This window comes from Corvus hawaiiensis, chromosome 2 (assembly GCF_020740725.1).
Source record: "Corvus hawaiiensis isolate bCorHaw1 chromosome 2, bCorHaw1.pri.cur, whole genome shotgun sequence".
Taxonomy (NCBI): Eukaryota; Metazoa; Chordata; class Aves; order Passeriformes; family Corvidae; genus Corvus; species Corvus hawaiiensis.
This window is the reverse complement of record NC_063214.1, coordinates 21,540,423-21,566,084: the sequence shown is the minus strand read 5'-3', so window position 1 is coordinate 21,566,084 and position 25,662 is coordinate 21,540,423. Positions and strand designations below refer to the sequence as shown.

The window sequence follows — 25,662 nt, the reverse complement described above, 5'->3', positions numbered from 1 at the left end:
TAAAAAGAAATACTAATGGACACAAAATGTGTATTTGTACTAAAAATTTCTATGGATAAAACATTGTGGGTTTAGAACAATGTATCTGTCAAAGGTAAAAAGGCCCAAATAGTTACTTACAGCTTCCTCTGCTTGGTGCTTGTAGCTCTTCACTTTTAATTGTAGCTTGTCAATCAGATCCTGCATCCTGGCGAGATTCTTCTTATCTTCTTCTGACTGTATCAAAACACCATTAATTGGGTTGATAGAGTAAAAAGGCTTAAATCGTCTTCCACAATACAATAATCATGGATGCCATACGTATTTTAGAAACTTAAAGCTCAAAGCACAACTAGCCATATCCTGTGTACACATGAGAAGAATTTCTACATCATCATTGAAGATGTGTGTAAGTGTGGAGGGTGAAGACTGAAAGAGTACCCTTCCTATGCATATATGTGTAAGTATAAACATATTTCTTTATAGAAATCGGCACATACTTTCAGAGGTGTGCAGATACAGACAGAGTTCCTTGCTCAGGGGTGAGGAGCACGCTTGTCATTATAAAGCGTGTCATTATATATTGAAGCAGATACGGGTGAGCCTAGAACTATGTAATTTGCATAATTTGAAGTTTGATTTGAAAGCATTTCTGGTAAAAGGAGCCCGGTTTAAGCTGTCACGCTCCATAAGCAGAGGGAGCAGCTAATTCCGCCTGCTCACTATATTTGAAGAAAACAACCTTCAGCTTCTGCATACAAAAGTCAAAGTAAAACAACAGGTAGGAGACTAAATAGTCTCCTAAGGCAGATGGATGGGTTTATCTTCTTAATGCTGTTCAAAGCAAAAGGGTAAGTGCTCTGTGCTGCTTTTTGAAAGGCAAGCAGCAAGAGCAGCTGTTAGCAAACCTGCAGGAGGCTCAAGACTAGATCCTGCTGCTCAGTAATAGGTAACGGAGCCCTGGAACTCAGCAACCCTACACTGAGCAGGGCATTCGAGTCACCTGAGTCCTTCTGGCTCCTTTTAGCAATAGCAGCACAGCTGAGAGGGAGCTGGGCTCTTTCTTCTCTTGCATTGTGAATAGTCACTGAAGCCTGTTCCATATTAATACTGTGCTAAAACAGTCCAGATCCCAGCAACAGAGGCTTTCTGACATTAGTTACAACAAATCAGGCAAGAGGATGATGATCACTGGCACAGGTTTCCCAGAGAAGCTGTGGCTGGCCCATCCCTGGAATTGTTCAAGGCCAGGTTGGATGGGGCTCTGAGCAACCTGGTCTAGTGGAAGGTGTCCCTGCACATGGCAGGGAGTTGGAATGTGATGATCTCCAAGGTCCCTTCCAACCCAAAGCATTCTGTGATGGAAGCCCTAAGGAGATGTTCCTCCTGTGCCCAAAGCTTCCTGCAATCAGGAATCTCTTAAGTAAGGCCATCCTTCACTGTAACACTGAGGCAATTTACGACGTTTCTTGCCAGTGACCTGGTGGTTACTGCATACCTGGTACGTCAGCTCCTTTATGCGTCTCTCAAACTTGCGGGCTCCTTTCTGGGCATCTGAGTTGCGACGGAGTTCAGTCTCAAGTTCATTCTCCAGCTCACGAACCTGCAACAAAGGAAAAACCCTTGCCACTATGCCACATATATGTAAAGCAGCAGATAATTTGGTTCACAGTTCAAGAAACGCTGACTTCCTAGGTGTCTCCATAGAGCCAAATTTCAGGAGGAGATCTAAATGTCACCTTTCCATTCTGCTTTTTCATAAAAATATTTCAGCTGCACCATCAGTCACAGGCCATGTGCAAAGGCCAAAAAAGTTTAACTGAAGCAATTATTGGGAGAGGCTTTTGCTGATTTTAGATGCTGGGGCTTTTAATTTTTTTTTTAATCAAGGTGCTTTGCTCATCTGCTGGTCAGCAGCTCATTGTAGCTGGATAATGAAGGGGAAGCATGCTTCCAAGAACTGCTCACCTGCATTTTGTGAAACAAAGTGTCCAGATTACCCCTTCTTGGCCCCTGTGAATCGGCAGCACTAGGCTACCGATCTGGTGCCAATTCTGTAAGCAGAAGGCAGTGGTCTGAAGTTGGATCAGAAACTTACCCTGGATTCCAGTTTTTGGATCTGTTTCTTGCCACCTTTCAGAGCTATTTGTTCTGCTTCATCCAGTCGCTTCTGGAGGTCTTTAATGGTTTGCTCCATGTTCTTCTTCATTCTCTCTAAATGAGCACTAGTATCTTGCTCCTTTTTGAGCTCCTCAGCCATCATTGCTGCCTGAAAAACAACCACATTTTACAGGAAATCCCTTATGCTACTGGATTATGTTCCAGAATAAACAGTGGAAGGTTAGTCCTGAACTATCCGTTATTTGGATCATTCACTGTAGCCAAAGCTCCATGGAATACCTTCTGTGTGCATATCTTGCCTGGACAGAGAAAATGGAAGAACAGAAAAACCTTGGAGTTTTTTCCCATCTTCTTTCCCATCTCTGTTCCAATGCTTTTATTTAAGGTTCCACCTCTGCCTTTTTCTTGTTTTCTTTATACCTGTGCTATACCACTCGGGTACTCATTTACAATGCCTACAAGTAAGCCTGTAACATTCACTACAGACATTTTACACAGAATTTATTCAAAATCTAATCTTGGTGTTTGGAGCTCTTGCAAGGTAGTAGCTTAAGAGAACTGGCAGACAAATTCCCCTGCACAGCCACAGGTGAGAGCTGCCTGAGTGGCTGTAAGAGCAGAGCAAATTCTGTAGTCTGTGGTGGGATAGAGAGTTCAGTATCAACATCTTACATAGTCTCTGCTCTTTCTGTAAGACAGGTAAAAGGATGCCAGATTAGCTCATTCCTGCTTTGATGTTTGTGCTTGCCACCAAGAGCCATTTGCAGATTTGGTACCCATCACTGACCAGTCAGCAAAAGACAGCATTCATAGTAATCCAGGGTGAAGCTGCATCAAGGAGAATCAGCATCTTCTCTCTGGCACGCAGTAATAGGGCTGTCAGCCAAGAGGCAGGGTACAGGAATAGCTTTGTCTGGCACTCCAGACATATAACACACAGAAATCTCCAGTTTTAGCTTTCATTTTGTTTGTTGGTGTGATGTGAACCATCAACTGAACAATGAAGATGTGGATTTCTCCAAGTCTGTGTGAAATGAAACCACACCTGCCCAAATACCTGCCCTCCCTAGAAGAGGAAAACACTCCACCTCTCTGGGATCTTAGGCCTCATGTTTTTCCAATTCAGTAATTTTGTCACCTGGATTCTATGTACACCAGGAGTCCATTTAGCACTAGTTCAGTCTGTACTGGTTTATTTGGGTGAATGATTTACTTGATAAAAAGGTGACATGATCTGAGACTTTGAGGGTCATTGGAAACTGCATCCTTGTGGAAACAAAACCCTAAAAAAATGACCAAACCCAAACCCTAAACATCAGAAAAAAAATCTGCCCTCTTTTTACCTCTAGCCTGCTTTATTTTGTAGTTTCATCAGTCACCTCCAGATAGCTGTGGAGTTTTTTCCCATTTTGGATGTATGAGCTCTAAAACAAGCACAGAAATGGTGACCTGGGAAATACATTCTTGAGTGTCCTTAGACAGTGTGGTACAAAAAGAAGTGAGCAAAGAACCAGCCTACTTACATCTGTGATTGCTTTCTTGGCTTTTTCTTCTGCATTCCGGCACTCCTGGAGTGATTCTTCCACTTCATTCTGCATCTGGGAAATGTCACCCTCCAGCTTCTTCTTTTGATTGATCAGGCTTGTGTTCTTTTATTAAGTTTTCCCCAAATGAACAGTGAAAAGGAAGAAAAGCGATGATTAGAAACAGCTCCTCTAAATACCATAGCACACCAAGACTTCCTGATTTTTGCAACTTCTGGATTACTCAGAGCAATATTTGGGAACGGAGACCTAGGTATGTGGTAAGGGCTGGCTTGACTAGCATAGGTAACTTCAGACCGAAGAAGTATTAAAAATACTCTCAGAGCTGTAAATATTCATATTTTGATTCAGATAAAATAATGAGAAATAGGCTGAAATAGAAGAATGAATAAGGCTGTTCATTTTGGTATATGAATGATCCTTAATCAGCCAGTGAGGTGATTAAAACAATATCACCAATGGGCTGGAGAAAACACTGCAAAACATCACCAGTCTGTAGCACATTTTAATTTCTCTGTGATTATTATTTGGTGAAGAGAAGCTTTGGGTTTGTGATAAAAATGCTGTCAAGTCAAATGACACCCTAGAAATGGCAGTGTCCACCTGGACAACGCCCAAAGGCTGATCTCAGTGGACATGTGCAGGTACAGAGAGCACTTTGCTGCAGGTGGTTTCCTGTGGTTTCCTCCCCTGTGTCATCTCCCTATTGTTGAGAGCCCAGCCCTGTGGTTCTCACTGTTGAGTAACATCAGTGCCCTGCACAAAAGCAGTGCTTGTATTGTTCTCTGTCCAGGGCATGGCTTAACTAAAGCAGGAAACTGGTTTTACAGCAGGGAAGAATGAAAAAATAAAATTTACTCTTTTTATTTTCCACCAGTGTTTTTTCTGGAAGCTGTTGAAAGCAGTTGGATGAATCATGAATTCCAGCTAACTTGAAGTGAGTCAGGTGGGACATCTACAGAGTGACTTAACTCCTCTCCCCCATTTTCCCTTTCGAGGGATGGCAGGGTGTGTCTGACTTGTGATAGCCATGGACAAACAGTGTCAGTGCCCAACAGAGAAGGCTCAGTTTAACCAGTGAGGGAGAGGGCACAGAAAAAGCCAACCTGAGTGTGAAGCAGGTTCACACGCTCAGTGGCTTCCAGCAGTTCGTGCTCTGCCAGCTTCCTTGCCCGTTCAGTCTGGTCCAGCAAAGCCCTCAGCTCATCCAGCTCCGACTGGAGAAGATTGTTCCTCCTGTCAGAGACTGCCAGCTGCTCCTTCAGATCTTCATTCACATGTCCTGAGTCATCCAGCTGCACCTGAAGCTCCTAAAACAAAGCAATATGACTCCATTTCAAGCCTCTGTGCTTATATCAGAGAAACCCAGATTGCAGCGGCTACCTGGGACCAACCTCAAGAATTTCAGTGCTTTATTTATTATATTTGTATTTTATTTCCAAGCTGTAAGCTGAATAGCTTTTGTGGTATGTGGTGCAACGGAGGAAAAAAATCTGTGTGCTCAAATCTCTCAGAGCTGGCGGTTCTGGGAGAGGAGACAACAGAAGAGCTGCCTTGGCAAGAAACACTTTTTTTTTTTTTGAAGTTATTACAAATGTTGATGCAAACAACAAAGCTGAATATAAACACACTCCCTATACTCCAGACAACCGAATTGCTCTCTACTTCTTTTAAAAGCCTTGCAAGCTCACAAGAAAATCACAGGTTTACAGTTCCTCATGCTGTAGCTTTCTGCCCCTGCAAGAGGCTGCAGCCAGCAAGGGTTTTATGACTGGAACTCATCCAGCTTGTATGCAAGTCTGAGAAGAAATCCACATTTCAATATTCTCTTATGACAGACGTGATCACCAAGGCTTTCCCTTTACACTGTTAGCAGTAGCTTCCCTCCTAATTTTCATCACCACTGCTGGCTGTGGTGATGAAACCTGTGATAATGAAACCTGGCCCATGGGTACCCCTGGGTGCTTGGGGGGCCACCAGTACCTTTATTTGTGTCTGCAAGACGCGTGCTGACTTGGTTGCTTCTGCAGCGTGCCTGTTAGCGTGGCTGAGCTGGATTTCCATCTCATTGAGGTCCCCTTCCATCTTCTTCTTGAGCCGGATGGCCTCGTTTCTGCTGCGGGCTTCAGAATCCAGGGTGGACTGCAGTGAATCTATGGCACGTTGCTGGTTTCTCCTGAAAAGGACATGAAGGATGAGTGATTTTCCTCTCTGTGCAGGGACACAGAATTACTTGCAGCAGTACTTTACTTTCTGAAGGTGTCTCCCTTCCAGAAATAGTGTATTTCAGACTGACATAGGTAGCACACATACACAGCATACATAGTTTCCAGTGCCTGACTGCTGTCTAACTGGCTGGCGTGCTTCGCACCCTCAGCTAACTCCTGATCTGTAAGCACTTCTAGCATCCTTCTTCTGTGTTTCCTCTGGCAGTACTGGAGCAAAGAGTGCTCTCAGAGCTCTTGTAAACACAAGCAAGTACAGATTTGAACCTAACAAGAAGCACTTCCAGCCTAACAGTCACTTACTAAGATATTGACTGAATAATTTCCTGGGATGTTTTACATCTCAGCCTTTTGCTGAAGGCATTAGTGGAGGGGATTAATCAAACTGAAGGTAGGCTGCTACGTTCTAAGCTAATTACTCTAGGTGCTCTTTATAGTAAATGGCATGTAAAAGCTACAGTTTATTGTGTCTTTACATGTTGAAAAAACTTTTCTTGTGCTAATTATAAGGGGAATGATTCATTAATAGAAATCTGTGTTACAGACATCTACATTTAGAAGAGATTAAACCCACCCTGTTGACAGCCTGGTCCCCCTGGGAAAGGCAGCTTAATGTCAGTTTAAAGACAAAACAGATACAAACAGCTTAATTTTCTTGATTCTGTAACAGAGAAGTCCTACCACAAAAGTTTTGCTCTCTTACAACCAGAAGGTAACTCTAAGCACAGAATATGACACACATGGAAAGATTTATTCCATTGCTGGCCAAATTTTCCTGAAAGTGTAGGAGTTCCAGGAAATCATCAAGTCAACAAGAAAAAACTTCAGGGCCTTATTGCTTCAACAAGATGCTGAACTATGCCCTAGACTCCTAGAAAACAACATAGAATGTCAACTGAACACTCATAATCAAGCAGAAGCAGAAAGCACTAATTAGCACAGCTTGGCTTGAGATCTCTCTAATCCAGACATCTGCAGGACATCAGAAGGTGAAAGGCCAAAATATTCTTGGTTTTGAAACAATTAACGTATCAAACCCTGTAGGTATGCTGGTCAGAGTGGGCCTTGGCCTTCCACTTTCCTACTCTTTAGCCCATCAATAAACAGTGACATGATTCTTGAACTAATAACGTTATAACACCAACTAATTCAAAGTTTTCTGAGTAACTGCACAGACACATAGGCTAGCACATACTGTTAAGGGTATAACTCTTCAGACTTGCATTTCTGCTGTCTGGGAAGGGAGAGACAAAAGACATCATCCTCCTCTCACCTAATTGCTTTCCATGGTTTCCTATTTATCCCTCTTGCATGCGAGTTCCTCTCCTGTTCCATTCACACTTTCTGCACATCTGCAATTCTCTCTGCTTACCCAAGTGGTGTACACATAACAGCAAGCTCCTCACATCCTCTCACACTCAGTGTAGCTGGAATTGCATAAATTAACTAAATGCCTTCAGATAACCTAAGTTTGAGCACCACTGAGGCAAGTACTGCGGACTTTGCCTGGGATCCCCTTGGGAGGCAGCCATCCCACACAGGATTAGGAGATGGCAGCTCTCTAGACCTAGCTGCCTCCATACTGTCAACATATAGAGTTGGTGGCCCCTGGTCTGCTGTGAATTGATTATGCCAGCCAGTTTTGTTACAGCTGCAGTTTGTTATGCATGATGGGTTTAACTGTACACCATCAGAGACTGATCTGACAGGAATATTTGAACTGAGCAAGGGAAATGTGGTAGGGCTACCCTTTGGCAAACAGTCAGAACTGTCTTGGTTTCTGGTACAGACAGTGTCTGCCTATGCTGGCATAACTACCTGTGGTGCATCTAATTGGCTTGGATCTTGAGAATAGGTCCAGTCTTTTCAGGCTTTTCCCATAAGAAACACGCTGCTTCCTGCACAGTACCTTATATTTTCCATTTCTTCCTCCTTTTCTGTCAGTTTTCTTTCAAACTCTGCTTTAACCTGAGAAAGTTCAAGCTGAAAACGAAGGGTCTTACTTTCTTCATGCTCCAAAGCTCCCTGAAATAGAAAACACCAAGAGCTTGCAAACCAGGAATTGATTTTTTTTTTTCCAAATCACAAACAGCAGCACAAACATGATCCCTTCACTCTTCCTGTCTCCTCCTTCAGTCTCTCTCTGTAGGCAAGGGCATGAGTAGCTTACATGGCAAAACAGCGCATTTATTTGCCTTCTAATGCAACCTGACAGCTGGAAAACTGAGCAGCAAGCTCCTCAGAGGACAAATTGTCAAACAGTTCACAGCTCACAAAAAACACCCAAACAGCACACCAACACCTTCAGCCTTCCCTGCACAGTTTTGACATCAACAGATGTTCCCTGCTCCACACCTCTGTACAGACACCCTCCAGAAATTCACAGGCTTGTAAGGGACAGGGATAAGCTAAAACAAGTTTGTTGTTGGGGGAGTGAAGGGATCCACACATCCATCCCCCCTGCTCACAAAAATCTCTCCAAATCACAAACTGCTGGAAACCTCCCAATTACATAATCTTATTATGCAAAATGACTTCAAGGAAAGAAATAATAGACATCAGCTCTATATGAAAAAATGCAAAATTTCTCTGTCCATTCTTACAAATTAACATGAAGACAAGTCTGTGAAACAAGGGTGACTTGTTCCTGTCTGTACTCACACATTTCTCTCCTATATCGAAGTGAAGGACTAAGAAGACAATAGCCTATAAAGAAATAACAAGGCCTCTGACTTTCAGGTCTTGCATAAGCCAGGCTCAGTGTAGTTCTGTCTTCTTGCTGCTCTCATTGAACAGGAATGAAAGCACAGAACGGAACATCAAATTTTTGGAAGTGCTCTCTAAACGGTGGAACTGCACAAGCTTAGCTATGCTTCCCTTGAGAGAATGAGGAAACAGAAGGAGGGTTGTGAAAACAAAGCTGTACAAAATCCCTACTGATCTCCAGCCAACATGCAGCAGGTCAGTCAAATACACATATCATGACAAGAAGCCACAACATAATAATGGGAACAGCACGTGGAAGTTCTTTGTCATCAGCAGTGACTGCCAGAGGCCCAAAATCACAAGAAAGGGAGAAAATCTGCATTAACCCATTTCTTTTACATTTAAAGTAAGATACATCATCACTTTACTTTTGTTAGTTCCTAATACCACTGAGTTTTAGAAAGCCATTCCACACAGTCCAGGAAAGTAAACCAAGCTGCTTAGATCCCTCAAGAACTGATGTATTCTTCCTAGCAAGGGAAGTTTTTTGACAGAGTACATAATCATTCTCCACATCTCAGAGCTGTGGAAGGAAGACATGCTCTTTCCTCTGCTCTGATCATGACACCTGTTTGTCTGGCTGTGAAATCCCTGCAGTGTATAAAGCATCCTATAACAGACAAAAGAAGTTGCACAGCATTAAACTTACTAGCAGATTCCTGTCACTGGATGATCACTGGTTTAGCAGATAGTATTTAGATGCAATTCAAAAGAAATGCAGCCTTGGCTAAAAATCCCTTTCTATGTGCTGTGATGCTTCTGCCAGCACCATGTACACCCTTTCTTAGCCTTGTAATGTACCTCACTTCCAAGAAAATTCATCTGCTGAGCCCTTTAAGTGAATAACAAGGATTTCCAGTTGGATTGTTCTGTATTGGTTTGTTTCTGGAAACTGGGATGAGGCAAACCTCTTGGGTATGTGCATACTTGGCACTGGAGAAATGGGGTGAGGCCAAATGCCTTTACCAAATTCCTACCAGACTGTTTTCATTTGTCTTCTGAGACTACTGCACTTATTTAAAGCAGGCTGCAGTAAACAACTCAATATCTGAGACCTTATAAAAGAGAAAGTCATCAGGAGGTTTGTTTTCTTATTCTCATAAGTAGGAAATGGTGAATTTGCTGTTGGAAACTAGACAGTAGAAATATCTGATAAAAGACTGTAAGACCATAATTTTCAGCATTTCTATTTTCTGAAAGACTGAAATATTCTACATCAAAGTGAGCAAGGACTGAATTTTGAGGCAGTGGACAGAAGATTTCTGAGCTTCCTGAAAGTGAAAAAAAAACCCCAAACACCAAACCAACCAACCAGAGAATGGCAGCAAGGCTAGTGAATGGTATAGAAAATGTGTCTTATGAGGAACAGCTGAGGGAGTTGGGTTTGTTTAGTCACAAGAAGAGAAGACTCAGAGGGCACTGCATCACTCTCAACAGCTCCCTAGAAGGAGGTTGTAGTGAGGTGGGGGTCAGTCTCCTCTGCCTACAGTGAGACAACCAGAGGAAATGGCATAAAGCTGAGACAGGGGAGATGCAGATTAGATATTTTTTAAAAAGTTAAAATTGACTGTTCAGGCATTGGAATAGACTGTCCAGGGAGGTGGTGCAGTCCCCATACCTTGAGGTATCCAAGAAACAACTGGATCTGGTGCTGGGCAATGTGGTTTAGTGGTTTAGGGGTTACAGGGGTAGTGCGGGGTGGATGGCTGGACTGGATGATCTTAGAGGTCTCTTCCAACCTTGATGATTCCATGATTCTAACAAAAACCCAAAAGCTACAAGGCACCTCCTTGCAAAAGGCCTCCACTAATGATCACAGGGCTGACATCTCCAAAAGCCACTAGTCACTCTTGGAGACACTGGCTAGCAAGGCTGGGGGAGCTGGGTGCAGAGAGGCTGCACATGATAAAAATCAACACACTGGCTGTTTTCCTAAGAAGATGAACAGGATGGAAAATCCTCATAAAGATACTCTCTTCCTTTTCCCTTGAGCTTTCTTTTCTTACCTCTGCTTCTTCCAGAGCCAGCTGAACTTCCGACTTCTCTTGCTCAACCTGCTTCTTGATTTTTTCAATTTCATGGAGGCTCTTGTTTCCTTCACTAATCTGATTGGTCAGATCAGAAATCTCCTCTGAAACAAAAAAGGATGGATGGATTTAGCAAACAGAGTGTTTGGAGCATCCTGCAATTCATGGAGTGTGATTAGAGGACCCATGCCTAAACCTGCTACCTCAAGGGCTTTTCTGTACAAGAGCCCTGCCTTACTTCCACTTCCAGCAAGAATTTTCACCTGAACAACTTGAAGGCACATCTTTTCTTGTGAGTGATTTTTGAAGTGGCTATAGTGATTTAGTTTTTATCTGTGATCTGCAGGCTAGGAACACTGTGCTCTGCTGTTTTGGCTTCATCCACTGCACCTCTGTCATCTTTCTTGTTCCTCCCCTGAGACTCCTCTGCCAGTGTTTCATTGACAGGGGGGAAAAGGCAGGCCTTCTCTGCTCTGGCCACACCAATCTCTTTGTTCAAAACATTGATGGGCAGCATCAGTGTCTCAAATGACATCAGAAAGCTCATCTCAGGATGAGATAAACACCTTTCCCCACAGCTGCTGCAGGGCACCTGCATCCCTCCAGCCATCTGCTGATGTGGCTCTTGCACTGGCTGCAGGACCTGAATGAAGCCTACCTTGGAGGTTCTTGTTTTCCCTTTTCAAAGTCTCCAGGTGGTCCAGTGTCTCCTCATAGGCATTCTTCAGCTTGAAGAGCTCAGTGCTGAGGCCACGGGCCTCCTTCTGGGAAGCCTCCAGCTCAGCCTGTGACTCCTCGTACTTCTGCTTCCAGTCATTGATGATCTTGTCAAACCCACGCTGCTTCTTGTCCAGTGAGGCAGCTGCTGAGTTGGCCTTCTCCAGGTCAATCATCATGTCCTCCAGCTCATTCTGCAGCCTGTGCTTTGTCTTTTCCAGAGACGAGCACTTGGCATTGGCCGCTTCAATTGCTTCCTCAGCTTCTTGCAAGCGGGCAGCGAGCTTTTTCCTACCAGGTGGGAAGACACAGTAAAATGACCAAGTGTCACTGCTGCCGTGTTATCCGGAAAAACTGACACCTAAGCAATGACTCAATAAATCAGCTCTGAAAGGGAAAACAGGGAGGGGGTGAGGGTGAGGATGAGGCAAGGGAAAGAGGACTGGAGAGGGAAATTGAGCCTCTAGAGAGAAGGGACTATGATGGAAAAAAACAGATTAAATTATGAATACTGGTATGTGGCAGATCATTTTATGCATGTCTGTGAATATTTGAAATTGAACTTTTGAACTCTCAGGCACCAGCTAGCTACTTACTCACTGTAACTAGTATGGGCTGGTTGTAAATATTTTATAAGACCTGCTCTAAATGACAGTGTCATTTTCCTCCAATTAAGAGATATGAGACAACCTCCTGTTAGGAGGCTGGTCATAGGCTTTTGTTCCTAGACTATTTAGATTGGGAAATCAGGGAGTCCTGGCAAGAAGAGGTGCTGGAAATAAAGGATGGCCTAGAAAGAGAATCGTGGAGATACTAGATGAAGAAAATATGCTGAAAGTGGGGTAAGATCCTGCAAATCAGAGATGTGCAAAGGCTGAAGTTGGAGATATTCAGAGACCTTGCCAACCCGGCTGCCCTATTTCCCTAGCACACAACAAGACCCTGGGAGCACAGTCCTGCCAGTCAAGAGTATGCTGAAGCCCACTTAACTCACTTGGCATCTTCCAGCTCCTCAGTTCTCTGAATGGCATCAGTCTCATACTTGGTTCTCCACTGTGCCACTTCTGCATTTCCCTTGGAGAGAGCCCTCTGCAGCTCTGCCTTGGCTTCCTGCTCCTCCTCATACTGCTCCCGCAAGAGATCACAGTCATGCCTGGCTGCTTGCAGGGCATGAGCCAACGCATTTTTGGACTGCAGGAATAGGAAGGTCACAACATTGCAAGGTTACAGCAAAACCAAAACAAACAGCCCCTAGAAATTCAAATGGAGGCTTAAGCTTTTTTTTCCTTTTTGCCTCTGGCTTTGACAGTCCAGGTTAAGTGAGGCAAGAAGTGTTTGAAGTCATCCCTAACTGGTGACATGAGGAGGAAGTTATCAAGACTGAGGATAATTTAACAACTTTGGAGAAACACCCAAACTTTTAAGATGTAAGATCTGAGATTTTGGCTATCCTACTGAGTAAGTTTTATTTAGCATTTATGTATGCTGATGATTTTCCCAAACTCTTCTCTAGTAACTTGCCTCAGCCAGGGGCAGGAACAATTAGTAGGAATCCTTGTCATTCCTACATCTCATTTCAGCTTTTATCCAGGCTACAACTGAACATGAACATTTTCTGCCACTCTGTTTCAAGGAATGGAACACAGTTAAAGCATTACCTTGGTTTCCTCTTCTAGCTGTCTCTTAAGTTCTTCAATCTGTTGTGTAAAGGATGTTTTTCCCCGGGACAGCTGACTTATCAGTGACTCCTTCTCTTCGAGTTGTCTAGTAAACTCACCTGCCATAAGATTTGACAAATAAGCAAAAAAAAAAAAAAAAAAGAGCAAGATGATAAAATGACAAAGTCATAGTCAAAAATCATAGTCCCACTTGTCCAATTCTGCTGAGGAAAAGAACTCACAGTGATTGTGGTTGACCTGTTGTGAAGCTTCTTCCAAGACTGTAACCATCGGACACATCATTTTCTTAGATTTTCTTTTTGGTTTTCCTTTTTTGGGTGGGTTTTGTGGCTTGAGTTTTTTTATTTGGTTTGTTGGGTTTTTTCAGTACTGCCAATAGCTTGATTCATTAATTTTACTTATTAAGTTTGTGGATCAGACTAGACTGATGCTTACTTTCATGGGCAGTTGTAGCTGGTTTTACTTTTTTTCCTTATTTTATATTGCTTTTCCACAAACTTCTTTTCAGAGGGCTGCAAAGCACCCTGAGAACCTCACAACGACCAGCATACAGGATGAATACATAAGGAAAACTTCATTGGGCACAGGATATGTGTTGCTGGGGGGTGAAAAGCACAGTCTTATGGGACACACAGACATTACAACACACAGGAAATGAAAAATGTCTTTGAAAATACACAGAACTGTGATAACTGATGAGGATGTAGAAATTAAATAATACTGTTCTGCCCAGAAAGGTGGTAAGAAGTTAGAGGATATGTGGTATTTTTGGTTAGATGTGAACATCTTTTAGAGTGCAATGCCCAAGGTCAGGCTGAGGAAGATGGGATTCACACAGGCCCGGCTCCTTTTTCCCTCTAGCATTTCTAGATGCACATATCCTTGTTCCTGAAACAATAGGTACCTAGGCAGCCTGGCACATCCTGCGTTCTGAGCTGGCATATCCATTTTGGCTCATGAGACAGTATCACTGTATGCTGATAAATGTGGGTATAGGTTTGTTTCAAAAGCCAGTCCAAGGCAAGGTTTCCCCACCAAGGTCATAAGAATGCTGAAGATAGAAATGTCAAAAGACACAAAGCTACTGCTCCATTCAGCAATCCCAACCCTGCCACCTTCACAGCAGATGCCATTGCAGAACACATCTCACTGCTGTAGAGGTGCCCCTGATAAATTCCTGGGAAACAGTCTATCTGGGCTGAACATGCACATACCATTCTCACTCTGGAGTTTTGTCTTCTGAGTAGTGAGGTCATTCATGAGGCGAGTCATTTCCTCCAGTTTTGTTTTTGTCTCATTCAGATGGTCTTCATAAGTGCGACAAAGCTTCTCTGCATTGGCCTAATGGGAATTGGGAGAAAAGACAAAGTTGTAGCCGCCAGGCAGACATTTGGAAGCTGTAGCCTTCAAAACGTATCCTTTTTTCTGTGTGTTTGTCTTTCAGAGGAATGGCGGATAGCAAAGACACAAACATCACAGCAGTAGAGCAGGGAAGAGCAGCCCCGTGTCTATGATCTCAGGCCATGGGACGCCCCATTAGACCACCTTTCCTGGTTTTTTTCCTTGAATTGTGTTCTGCATGTAAGCACCAGTGTAAAAAGACTCTTCAAGAACTTCAGCAGCAGTCACATGCCTATGAAGTTCAGGCATAGCTGCCTCATAATTGCTAGATGGGAAAATCACCTCCAATGAAAATTGCTCTACTGATTCTGCTTTAATTGCCATTTACCATAAATTGGGTTTGATGACAGCTTTCTAACTATGAGAATACTGACATTTCTTTTCCTCACTTGCACTGAAAGAAATCTATTTAGAGTGCTCTGAAAGCTACCGAGATTATCTACTCAGGAAACAAAATCCACAATTCAGCTGTAGGAAGTGAAAATACACAGTGTGATCATGCAAGCCTTTGCTTTGCACTCCGTGCTAACATGGATCAAAACTGCGAACCAAGGGCAGCATCTGAAAGGACTCTGCTTAGGGTGAGAGATACCCTGCCCTGGATGGCATCACTCCAGTTGTCACCAGCCTGGAGGAGCCTAGTTTACGTGACATGTTTTTGTGCCCTGAGATACATGGATAAACAATATGCCTGTGACTGAGGATGCACTGTGTGTTTCAGACGGGCCATCTTAATCGCTGTCCCATCTCCAGGGGAGAAGGGTTGTACCGCCAGCTGGGTAAGGGAGACAAGGTGCAAGATACCAACTTCTAAAACACTTCAGCCATACCAGGAGTCCTGGGAAACCTTCAGACCAGCCTTAGCAGACACATGACTTTTGGGGGCTTTGGGAAGCCTCAGGACCCTTACTTTTCCCTTGACCATCTGCTCCATGTTGGACGACAGATCATCCACTTCCATCTTCAGCTCGCTTTTCTCCTTCTCCAGCTTCTGCTTGACCCTCTGCAAGTTGTCCAGCTGCTCCCCCATCTCAGCCACACTGTCTGCGTGCTTCTTTCTCAGCGTGGCAGCTGTGGCCTCGTAGTGCAGTGTGGCCTCCTCCAGGTCGCGCCGCAGCTTCAGGAACTCCGCCTCACGCTTCTTGTTCATCTCCAGCTGGGCAGCTGTGGCTCCCCCAGCCTCCTCAAGACGCTCACTCAATTCCTCTAGCTCTCGGGCCAAATCTGATCTCTGCTTTTCCACCTTGGCTCGAGCAGCTCTTTCTGCTTCCAACTCCTCTTCTAGTTCTTCTATACGAGCCTGCCAGAGAGACATGAACACTTTTGGGTCAGTTTTACAATGGTTCCCATCAGAGGACCATGAGGCATCTTGAAAACTGTTAAACCCTCTACCAGCCCACATTTTACCTTGCTGGCAGAAGATCAGCAGTTAAAGGACTTGCTCATTTGTGCCAGTAAATCAGATCCTGAGCTACAGTAATGATGATGAGTCACATCTTGCTTGCAGTAGATTGCTCTGCAAGTTCTAGTTCAAGACATATAGGTCCAGTGCACTGACCTTATGTTCATGTGTTTGACATTCACCTGAAGTACATGCTAACAGGAGTGACAGCAACAAAATCTCATTTTAAGAGCTCAGTGACTGAAGTAATTTCTCTCTAGGAGTGTTAAGACAGGGTTTCAATACAGCAGTATGTAGAACTGCATGGATAACGAATATTTATTTGGAGCAGTCTTTTTTATTAAAAGATTATTTTCACCAATCTGCACTTTACATCCAAGTTATACAAATATTCTTTATTAACAAAAAAAAGTGGAGCTGTTATTTTTGGGTCCAGACATTTTGTTTGGACTGTGCTGAATTTCGTTGGCCTTTTAATTTCTGTTGAAACTTTCCTGCGTGATTTAACCTTTTCTCTAAATTTCAAATCCATGCTTATCACTGCTGATCTCCTCTCCAGCAACTACCCTCACCTCCATGGTTTGGAACAATATTATTTGCTTAAAACAAAACACCAGAGCCTTTCTGCCTTGCCTGAAACCACTACCATTCTGTGGTCATATGTCCTGCTACTGGGAGGAAACACTATAGAGCGAGCATCCTGAGGGAAAAAGGAATCTGTCTGGGAAGCTATGGAGATGTACCACTTTGTGTCTCAAAGAGGAGCTGCACCTAGCCATAAAAAGTTTCTGCAAGGTCTTTCGGTGAGGCACAAAGAGAAACTCATCCTAAAATACACGATAAAAAAGCAAGCTGACCTGAAGCTCCTTGATCTTCTTCTGCAGCTGCATCACTATAGCTTGTTCATCTTCTATCTTGGAATTCAGTTGGCTCATTTCAAATTCTTTCCTGGCACAGAAAGGAAAATCCTACTGTGACAATTTGCCTTAAAGCTTCAAGTTAAGATTTTGCAGTTTTTAAAGAGTTGTTCAATAAAACTTCTAATGTATCTAAAAATGAAAACAATTCTCATGTATTGCAATTTGCATGAAAACACGTTTTCCTCTGAGCAGCAGTTTCCAAGTCAAGCCTCTGCATGCATTTGTGCAGTTATATTTCTGGTTCTTTGTCTCATACAAAAATAATGCTATTTTCAGACTCAATGGAAAAACATATTTAACAGAGTCAGGTGTCCCAACAATCTATGATAGCTAGTTAGGATGAGCAACTTTATAGAGTTCCTTCTTCCGGAAAGCTTCCAGCTTTCTCCTCTAAGCAATGAAAAACATTAGAAAATTTCTGGGTCACTTTTTTTTAATGTAGGAAAGTTTAATGAATTCTAATGTTTCCAGCATTGTGTACACAAGAGTAATTTTCCCTCCCTCCTTGGCTCCACATTTTCATAATGGCATTTTCTTTCAGCCACCATCAGAGCAGGATGACACACCTGAAGGCTCTTAAACGACACTGTAACCGTGCTGCTTTATTTGGTACAACAGAATCAACTTCTTACTTTTTCAACTTTTCTTCCATCTGCAGCTTATCATTCTCCAAGTCCATGACACTCTCTTGGGTCAGCTTCAAATCCCCTTCCAGTTTGCGTTTTGCCCTTTCTAGATCCATCCTCACTTTCTTCTCTTGTTCAAGTGATCCCTCGAGCTTTAGGAGCAAAGCCAACATAACAAATATATTGAGCACAGATGGTTTACAACAGTCAGATGTAGGTTGTGCCTAGTTCTGTGCTGAGTTCTAGTGAGCTGTGAAGCAAAAGCACTTAAGGACAAGCATCCTAGTTTACATTTTTGTTTTCTAGCAGCCAGTGGGCAAATGGGCTAAAGAAATAAAACAAAAGCGTTAGTCCATGCTTTAAGTTGTGCAAGCATTACAGTTCTCTTGGCAGCAAAGTTCTGTTTGACTTCATGCCACTCACACTGCAAGTGCAAGTTGGGAGGATTTTCCCTTGTTATTGCAATCCTTTGAAAGGCTGAACACAGATAAATTTTTGTAGTGTTCCTGTAATTATACCTTTTACAGACAGCACAAGGACTACATTTCTAAAAGGACAGGAACACATTTCAAAGCTTTGCAACCTTTCAGTCTCACGAAAGGTGCACTGTAAGTGGTGGTAAAATGAGCCTCGTGAAACATAAAGGCAGAGCCAACTTACATCATCCACTTGCTGTTCCAGTTTCACTTTAGCTTTGCTCAGTGTGTTGACCTTGTCCTCTTCTGCTTGTAGGTCATCTAGAACTTGCTGATGAGATTCCTGCAAGGACTTTTTCTCCTTGGTAAGTTTGCTGATATTCTCATCAAGTGTTGCCATTTCTTCTGTCAGATTTTTGACCTGTGTGAGAAAGGAAGATGTATTTGTAAGACTTTGAAGGAAGGGATTATCATAACAAGGCTCAAATGACTATCTGGTCTGAACTTGTAATCAGAAAAACAAGAGAAAGAAAGGGATTTATCCCCTCCCAGCACCTCGTGACTTTTTGAGTGAAATTCCCATCAAGGGAGTTAATGTCTGCCAGTTTTTGGTGTGGGTATAGTACATGATTTCAAACATACTGAATTCTTTTCAGAGTCACTCCCATTGTCATGGACTCCAGCCTCTGATTCTCCTTGGGAGAAGCAGGAGATGAGCTTTTTACATTTACAGACTTTAAGGAGGAGAGGTGGAGGAATTAATGGTTACAGCAGAAAATTGTTTACTTAAAAATTCCACAAATAGGTATAATTCTTCAGCTGAAGTGCAGTAGGACTCACTTCAAAAAAAGGGAAATTTAGGCTCAGAGTTAACAATTTTTACCTCATAAGGTCAAATTACTGACCCTTCAGTGTGGCCTGTGTAACAAACAATGTAAAACCATCAGAAGACCTGTAGCACTTGTCGTAAAGATAATCCATGCCCAGCCTCTTTTGAATATGTGAAGGTGAAATTTTGAATGTACCTTGTTTTCAGTAGCATGCTTCTCTTTCTCTACTTTTGCAAGTGTTATTTCAAGATCATCAATATCCTTCTTGAGCTCAGAGCACTCATCTTCCAATTTTCTCTTCTTAGAAGTCAGCTCAGAATTCATCTCTTCCTCATCCTCAACCCTCTCTGTCAGTTCTTTGACTTTGGCTTCCAGCTGAATCTTGGATTTAATCAACAAGTCACATCGTTCCTCGGCATCTGCCAGAGTGTCTTGCTCCTGGTGTGGCACAAGGAAGAGGACAGCAATGACTGCCTGGCCTTTTTTCTCCCTTAGTTGACCTTTTTTCTCCCTCACTTGTCCCCTATCCTTTAAGTGGTCAGGGAGCCTGATCCAACGTACACAGCAGCATAAGGAAAATTTCCTACTCTTGATTTCAGAAGACAAGTAATTAACAGAGCAGGATGAGATAGTGGTGAACATGACTAGTCACATATGAGATTACTTGCCTGTGTTACTGCCATAGACATTGCCTTGAACAGAACCCGTTAAGATTTGCATTGTTAGCCCACCTGGTTATATGCTAAAACATGAGAACTTCTATGCACTCTGAATTTTGGCAAGACTCTGACAAGATCAACAGCTTATTTTTATTAAATTCCACTAACACTCTGGTCTGTAAACCTTTGAGTATCAAAGAATGTCTCATAAGTATATAAATCTATGTATCTACTCACAGCTTGGAGCTGGAGAAGCAAATCATTTTTTTCCTGAACTAAAGAGACTTGCTTTTCCTCAAGTTCCTTTCTCCGGGCTTCAGATTTTTCCAGGGCCTCCTTCAGTTTCAAGAATTCTTCCTTCATAGTAGCCATCTCCTTTTCAGTTTCTGCAGACTTCAGGAGAGGCTTGATCTTAAAGAAAAGCTTCATCCAAGGCCAGTTCTTGACAGCCATAAAAGCACGGATGTTCCACTGAATTACAAGAAGGGCATCCCTGGTTTAAGAGAAAACAAACAAAATTCCCTAAATCTTAGCCTGAACTGAAAAAGTGAGGGTTTCATTTTCATTCTCAGTCAGTTTCATAGGTTTGTTCTGAGCAATATTAGGAACCTGTAGTAATTTCCAAGAGATACAAGAAACTTCCTCCAGATCTCTTTATTTTTGGAGACACAAAAAATTTCCGAATCTCATTTTTACCAGAGCTGCAGGCAACTAATATACAGTTGCTATTATTTTTATCACACATCCACTTAAAGCTTTTAATTTAGGGTTATCTATAGCCTTAGGAACTGTAATTAATGGCTCTATTCAACTTATAATTAAATGGTAATTACTATTATCTGCTAAGATTTAAGGGGGTGCCTTCATACCTGCGCTCCACTATCTTCTGAAACTCAATCCGCATCAATCTGCCACGTGCTCTTGCCTGGATCATCGTTAGGATTTTTGCAAGTCGTTCATCCCTCATTTCTTCTAGATGGCCCAAGAGACCAGCCTTGAAGAACACCTGGAACATGCACAGATGTCAGTTCACCACAATGAAGGATTTATATCAGAGTTACAATGACCTTGCTGAAGTAGTTCACAATGGTATTCTTATTGACTCATTATAAACTAGAAGAGTATAGAGGGCCAAATACTACTTGCATCCGGGACTTCACTGTACAGTTCCAGAGTTGTTTTCAAACTGGGTTTTATCTCCCCAGTTTTGAATAGGCCAAACTATTGTATTGCCACAATATCTTTCAGCTGTGGCAGGGTTCCAAGTAGGTCAGCTGAACCACAACTCCTGACTCCCAGAAATCCCTGCTAATGGGATCATGTGAGAATTGCACGTGGCCTCATTTCAAAAGCTGCAGCTGATCCTGTGGTCCATCTATGTTTGAATGTACCTATATTATACTAAATAAGCTATTGTTTTACTGGGGGGCATGGAGCATCAGCTGCTGCTGTGTCTGCTTGTAGAGTTGCTCTAATAAAAGCTTTGTGGAAACTTGAGCCAGAGAGTTAAATTTCCTCTAACACAGCTTAAAACCTACTATCACTTCGCTGCTATTTTGCTGGTTCCTTGTATTATTAAATCTCCATTAAACACCACCACCATAAATTGCAGTGTTCTATTCTGCAAATTAAATACCAGATCTATTACTTTTCTATTTACATAAGCAATGATGGTCTCTTCTGGTTACCTTGGTGTGTCCAAAACGATATTGGCTATGGTCAACTTCTAAAGATGCCATCAGTTTTTCAGCAGCTTTTCTGCTATCCACAAACTTATCCTCTGGGATTGCTCCTGGATTCAGGATGCGGTACCTGTTTAATAACAGATGAGCAATGTGTAAAACTGGCCTAGATTCTGCTTTGTTTTCTTTCCCTCTTCCCCCAAAATTAAAAAAAAAAACAACAAAAAGACCCAAACCAAACACCCAGGGTAATCTCCTGCTTTGTATCTACACAGACACAAGGAAGAGAAGAATTCTGCCTTCCATGTCTGCCAAACTGAAAGGAAGATAAACCTGAATGGAACAGGAGAGATCATAGCTCGGCATTACCTTTGTTTGAAGTCAGCATAAAGCACCCTGTTTGGGAAACCCTTCCGGCAAATGCGGATGCCTTCCAGGACACCATTACAGCGGAGCTGATGCAAGACAAGGAATGCATCCATTTCGCCTGCAGGGGGAAAACAAGGCTAAATTAAATGGAGTTTCTCCACAGGGCTTCATCTTCATTTCCCAAAGGAAGTTGGAAAATGTGAGAAGTCATCTCCTGAAAGAGCAACAGGACTGGATAAGGTAGAAAGCACAGACAGTATTTAAGTACAATCTGGTGACTCAAAAGTACGTAATAGAATGACAGAGTTAAATATTCTAAAATTTTAAGACTATTGTCTTTTTCATACCTGGAGTTTTTGATTCATTGGGGATAATGCATCGTACAAAGTGAGGGGCTGTAGATCTTAGGTTAGTCATCAGCTTATTTAAATTTTCCTAGAACAGACACATGAAAAACATAATTAGCTTTAGCAGTTTAGTGGAATTCAAATCACTATTTCTTTGGTTTGTTGTTTATTAAATTTAAGAAGCTCATCTTTCTAAAAATTGTAAGCTTACCAAAATTATTAGAGAGAAATGTGTTAAAATAAACCAAAGTATGATTTCATATTATCATAGTATTCCACATCTGTTTTAGCAAAGAAGATACGTGTTTTACTTACGACCCCAGAAATTCAAAACCCAAGATGAACAGCAGGTAAGATTCAGTATCATCCTGTGAAGCATTTCTGTAAAGCCAACAGCATCTTTGCCTAGTCACTTCCCCACTCAGCAGGGAGAGCTCACCTTTCCCACGTGTTCCTCATAAAGGCTGGGTTTTTGTCTCCCGGCCAAACATTTTCCCATTATTAGTCTTAATCACACATGTCCCAGACAGACAGAAAGCTAGGTCAGAAGAAGCCAACCATTCAGGGATCACCAAGCTCTGGTGAGTGTTTTGTCTAGTAAGTAGGAAATGGAGACGGTGGGAGGTGGAATGCAACGTCATCAGCACAACTCAGCAAACTGCAATTTTCTCACACACCAGTCAGGACAACAAACAACCTGAGCTGGCTACTAAAGCTGCTTGTGTGATGGAAATTTGGCTTCTGTCTGTGGCTTATTGATTATTGTCTGAGTGCTCCTTCAGCCACCTGTATGCCTCTTCAGCTGGTAAGACGCAGGTCTGCATTTCCTGTGATTTCCCTTCATGGGGAGTATCTCCAAACAAGATAAAGTGACATAACTAGTGGGTAACTACATTCTTCCCAACCTGAGGTTTACATACATTACATCTTCCTCAATGTTACCCATAGAAACGGTAGTAATGGTAAAAAATGGTAAATAGCCCCATTTTTCCTCAGGCATGATCCTAGTGACAGCTTCCACCAGGAGTACATACCAGTCCCAGTAGAAGGGAATAACTGAGGAAACAAGAGGCTTTATGGCACTTAATTCAACAGCTTTTGTTTTCCATGACTGCTCTAACCCTAGGATCCAATTACAAGCAGTAATCAGAGAGGGACTAGCAAATTACTTGTAATCAGTTCCTGTTCCAAAGACAAACATGAAGCTGTAAGCCACAAAATAAGTGTTAAATGTTGTTGGCACCATTCTCTGATACTTTCTCAAACACAGTAAAAAGAACAATCTCCCAACTGCTCCAAGATAATGAAATGGAGCAGGCCCTGACATGCAGTTTTAATAGCAGTGTATTTCTTTAGCCAAGGTAAATAACCCCATCTATGAGTCAAATTTCAATGCTGGATTTAAATTCCTTCTTCTCCATTACAATCCTTAACATTCTTCTTCAACGCATTGTCTTAAACTGCCAGGTGCGGAGAGGTAACAAACCTTGTGCAGTGAGGACACTGTTTGGAAAGAAGCACCTTTCTTGCGTTTCTTTTCTCCACCCTGGTCACCTAGGGGGGAAAAAAGAAGCATAAGCCAATCTGTATCTCAGTAAGGGGTGCAGGCAGAGTGTGGAAAATAGACCATTTTGATAGTGCTGCTCTCTTTGACTAAAAGACTCTGATTGCTCAATTTTTACACAAGACATTCTGTACATCATGTGTGATATATCACACATTTGCAGCTCTCTGTCCATAGTAAGGAATTTTGTCAAAGACCACTGTAAGCTTTCTGGATTGCATTTGCATTTCAGATCTATCCTGCACCGCTTGTTATGCAGAAAAGCTCATAAATATGAATAAGGCAGAAAAATAACTTTTAACAAAAGTAATTTGTAGTTTGTTAAAAGCCCCATAGGGTGAGATGATGTAGAAAAAGAAAACTTAAAGAAAAAGAATGCTTACAGAAAACTTATACTGCACATTGTACTGTATAGAAACTGATTCTCTGCTATGCAGACTCTGAACTTGTGCAAGTAAGATTTGTCTAGAATAGAAGGAAATAAATATTTGTAATTTTAGATATAGTAACTTTGCACCTCCTGAATTTTGCTTAAAGCTTTGGAGTCAAAATCACTCAGATCCTTCCAAGGAATGCTAGTTTCTGACAAGACCTTTACAAAGCTTTGCAAGTTCCAGACACGACCCAAAAATGTACAGCAATTACTGCAGCTTTCTAAGCAGTGGGCTAGATCATACCCAGGAGGTCTGTCATTCTGTCTGTCACACCTGCCAACAAGAGTCAACATAAGAGGAGAAGTGAAGACTGCAATGTGCTTGATGCAATTATCCACAGCCTTTCCCCCTTCAGAAGGTGACACTGCTGAGACTGGAAAAGGCTAATCTGGACAGGCTGTTCCTTTCTCCTGACACCAAAGAAAAGCAAGGTAGTATTCTGACAGACAGGAATATCCACAGGCAAATAGGCAGTTAGTAACTTGAAAGGATTTGCTAGTGGCAGGATGTTTGTTATTTACATTCAGCTCCATCTCATTCCCATTGCGAACTCTTCAGCCTGCTTGCTTCCTAGGAAAGTGTCATGTGATTCATGACAAGAGCATCTCTTGAAATGAGGCTCTAATAAACATGCTGTAAGTGATTGCAACTTCAGGACATAAGAGCTACATCTTTGTAATGAATACCAGTTATTTATTTAAGATCAATTTTCTGGATGTTTGTTACTTGTCTTCTCATGAATAAAAGAGTTCTGTGTAAACGATAGAGATTAAATATGTCCTCAGATACACATTATTAGATTGTACATTAGTACAATGTGCACTGTCAAATAAAAAACAGCAGCAAGCAAAAAGGGAGACATATTGGCAAAGCCTTCTACTGTGGCCAGTGTGGAATGGTGTTCCAGAACCATCAGTGTGTACTTGCTACTAATCCAATAAAATATTCCAAAACTCTCTCTTAAACTTGGTATTTATTTATTTCAGGGGGGCTAGCAAGGAGTACTAGCATGAGGAACAAGAGCTGTTCTTTCTTGTTGGCATTTATGTACACAATCTTTTGTGCAACATTTGGCTGCATATCTAAACACTTGCATGCTCAAACTCCCACTGGATGGGTCACAACACATATTTCCTTGCCACAGTTGCTCAGAGGTACTATACATTCCAACTAGCTGAGTTAATGGTCTCCTTCCTGTAACTGGCAAACTCCTACAGATGCTGTACACATCTAAATAATTAGTCACTGCCTCATCTAGCACTGAGGTAATTGCAGGTGAGAGAATTGCTTAGTTTCTGAAATTCATTCCCAAGCACACATCCCAAAACCCAAAGAAAGCCCATGTGAGCTGGTTCTGCTTACCGCTGTCAGCGCCAACGTAGCTTTCAAACAAGCTTGCCAGGAGTTTGTTGGATGATTTCTGGAAAATGCCTACTACAGTTTCATTAAGCGGGTCCTTGTTCTTCTCAAGCCACCCAATGATGTTGTAGGGAACCTACAGCAAGGCATTGAAAACAAGCCAGAGGTTGCAAGTGCTCCCCTTCAGAGCAGCCAGGAGTTCTTTGTGATTTGGCTGGAAGCCAATGACTTTTTGAGAAGAGCTGTGCTCAGAGCAGTACCAGCTGCCCTGGTTTTCATCATTTCCCCTCCAGTTCTCTGCTTCCTAATTCCCAAACCTCTCTTCCTAATAATTAGCTTGTGAATGCCACATACCCCTTCCAAACTATCTGGTCCCTACATCTTCTCATGGACTCCATGTGGTTATCTGTGGAGATGCCACATGGCATTGGTGTCCCAGGAACCCTATTAAAAAGTGCTGAAGTATAAATCACACAAGTAATAATTTAACTTCAAAATAGCATTCTACTCTGGAATAATTGGGGTTTTCTAACAGAATCTTAATGATTATAAACTAACTCCAGGACTTTGCCACAGCTCTGTTTAGTGGGAAAAT

General features: G+C 42.3%; 2 protein-coding genes across 5 annotated transcripts in view; one reads left to right on the top strand and one right to left on the bottom strand.

The window, feature by feature from the left end:
* Positions 1 to 24,673, top strand: part of HHLA2 (HERV-H LTR-associating 2) — a 41,670-nt gene extending 16,997 nt beyond the window's left edge. The window contains exons 10-12 of one of the 4 annotated variants that reach the window (XR_007201496.1): positions 21,270 to 21,603; positions 22,001 to 22,060; positions 23,812 to 24,673. The gene's annotated coding sequence lies outside the window, so the exon portion shown is untranslated. Of the gene's footprint in view, positions 1 to 21,269 lie in introns of all 4 variants that reach the window. The other 3 variants (XR_007201494.1, XR_007201495.1, XR_007201493.1) reach the window with 3 other exon arrangements.
* Positions 1 to 25,662, bottom strand: part of MYH15 (myosin heavy chain 15) — a 47,842-nt gene that overhangs the window by 2,505 nt on the left and 19,675 nt on the right. Inside the window, exons 18-41 of the mRNA XM_048293744.1 lie at positions 25,071 to 25,203; positions 23,197 to 23,264; positions 21,711 to 21,798; positions 21,364 to 21,481; positions 21,001 to 21,124; positions 20,182 to 20,318; positions 19,550 to 19,805; positions 18,849 to 19,091; positions 18,068 to 18,244; positions 17,414 to 17,559; positions 16,719 to 16,809; positions 15,370 to 15,759; positions 14,273 to 14,399; positions 13,038 to 13,156; positions 12,374 to 12,570; positions 11,321 to 11,670; positions 10,642 to 10,766; positions 7,779 to 7,894; positions 5,628 to 5,820; positions 4,751 to 4,954; positions 3,624 to 3,749; positions 2,078 to 2,248; positions 1,478 to 1,582; positions 121 to 216 (exon numbers count right to left, since the gene is read on the bottom strand). Of these exons, the coding sequence (XP_048149701.1) occupies positions 121 to 216; positions 1,478 to 1,582; positions 2,078 to 2,248; positions 3,624 to 3,749; positions 4,751 to 4,954; positions 5,628 to 5,820; positions 7,779 to 7,894; positions 10,642 to 10,766; positions 11,321 to 11,670; positions 12,374 to 12,570; positions 13,038 to 13,156; positions 14,273 to 14,399; positions 15,370 to 15,759; positions 16,719 to 16,809; positions 17,414 to 17,559; positions 18,068 to 18,244; positions 18,849 to 19,091; positions 19,550 to 19,805; positions 20,182 to 20,318; positions 21,001 to 21,124; positions 21,364 to 21,481; positions 21,711 to 21,798; positions 23,197 to 23,264; positions 25,071 to 25,203 (3,900 nt within the window). The remainder of the gene's footprint in view (positions 1 to 120; positions 217 to 1,477; positions 1,583 to 2,077; positions 2,249 to 3,623; positions 3,750 to 4,750; positions 4,955 to 5,627; positions 5,821 to 7,778; positions 7,895 to 10,641; positions 10,767 to 11,320; positions 11,671 to 12,373; positions 12,571 to 13,037; positions 13,157 to 14,272; positions 14,400 to 15,369; positions 15,760 to 16,718; positions 16,810 to 17,413; positions 17,560 to 18,067; positions 18,245 to 18,848; positions 19,092 to 19,549; positions 19,806 to 20,181; positions 20,319 to 21,000; positions 21,125 to 21,363; positions 21,482 to 21,710; positions 21,799 to 23,196; positions 23,265 to 25,070; positions 25,204 to 25,662) is intronic.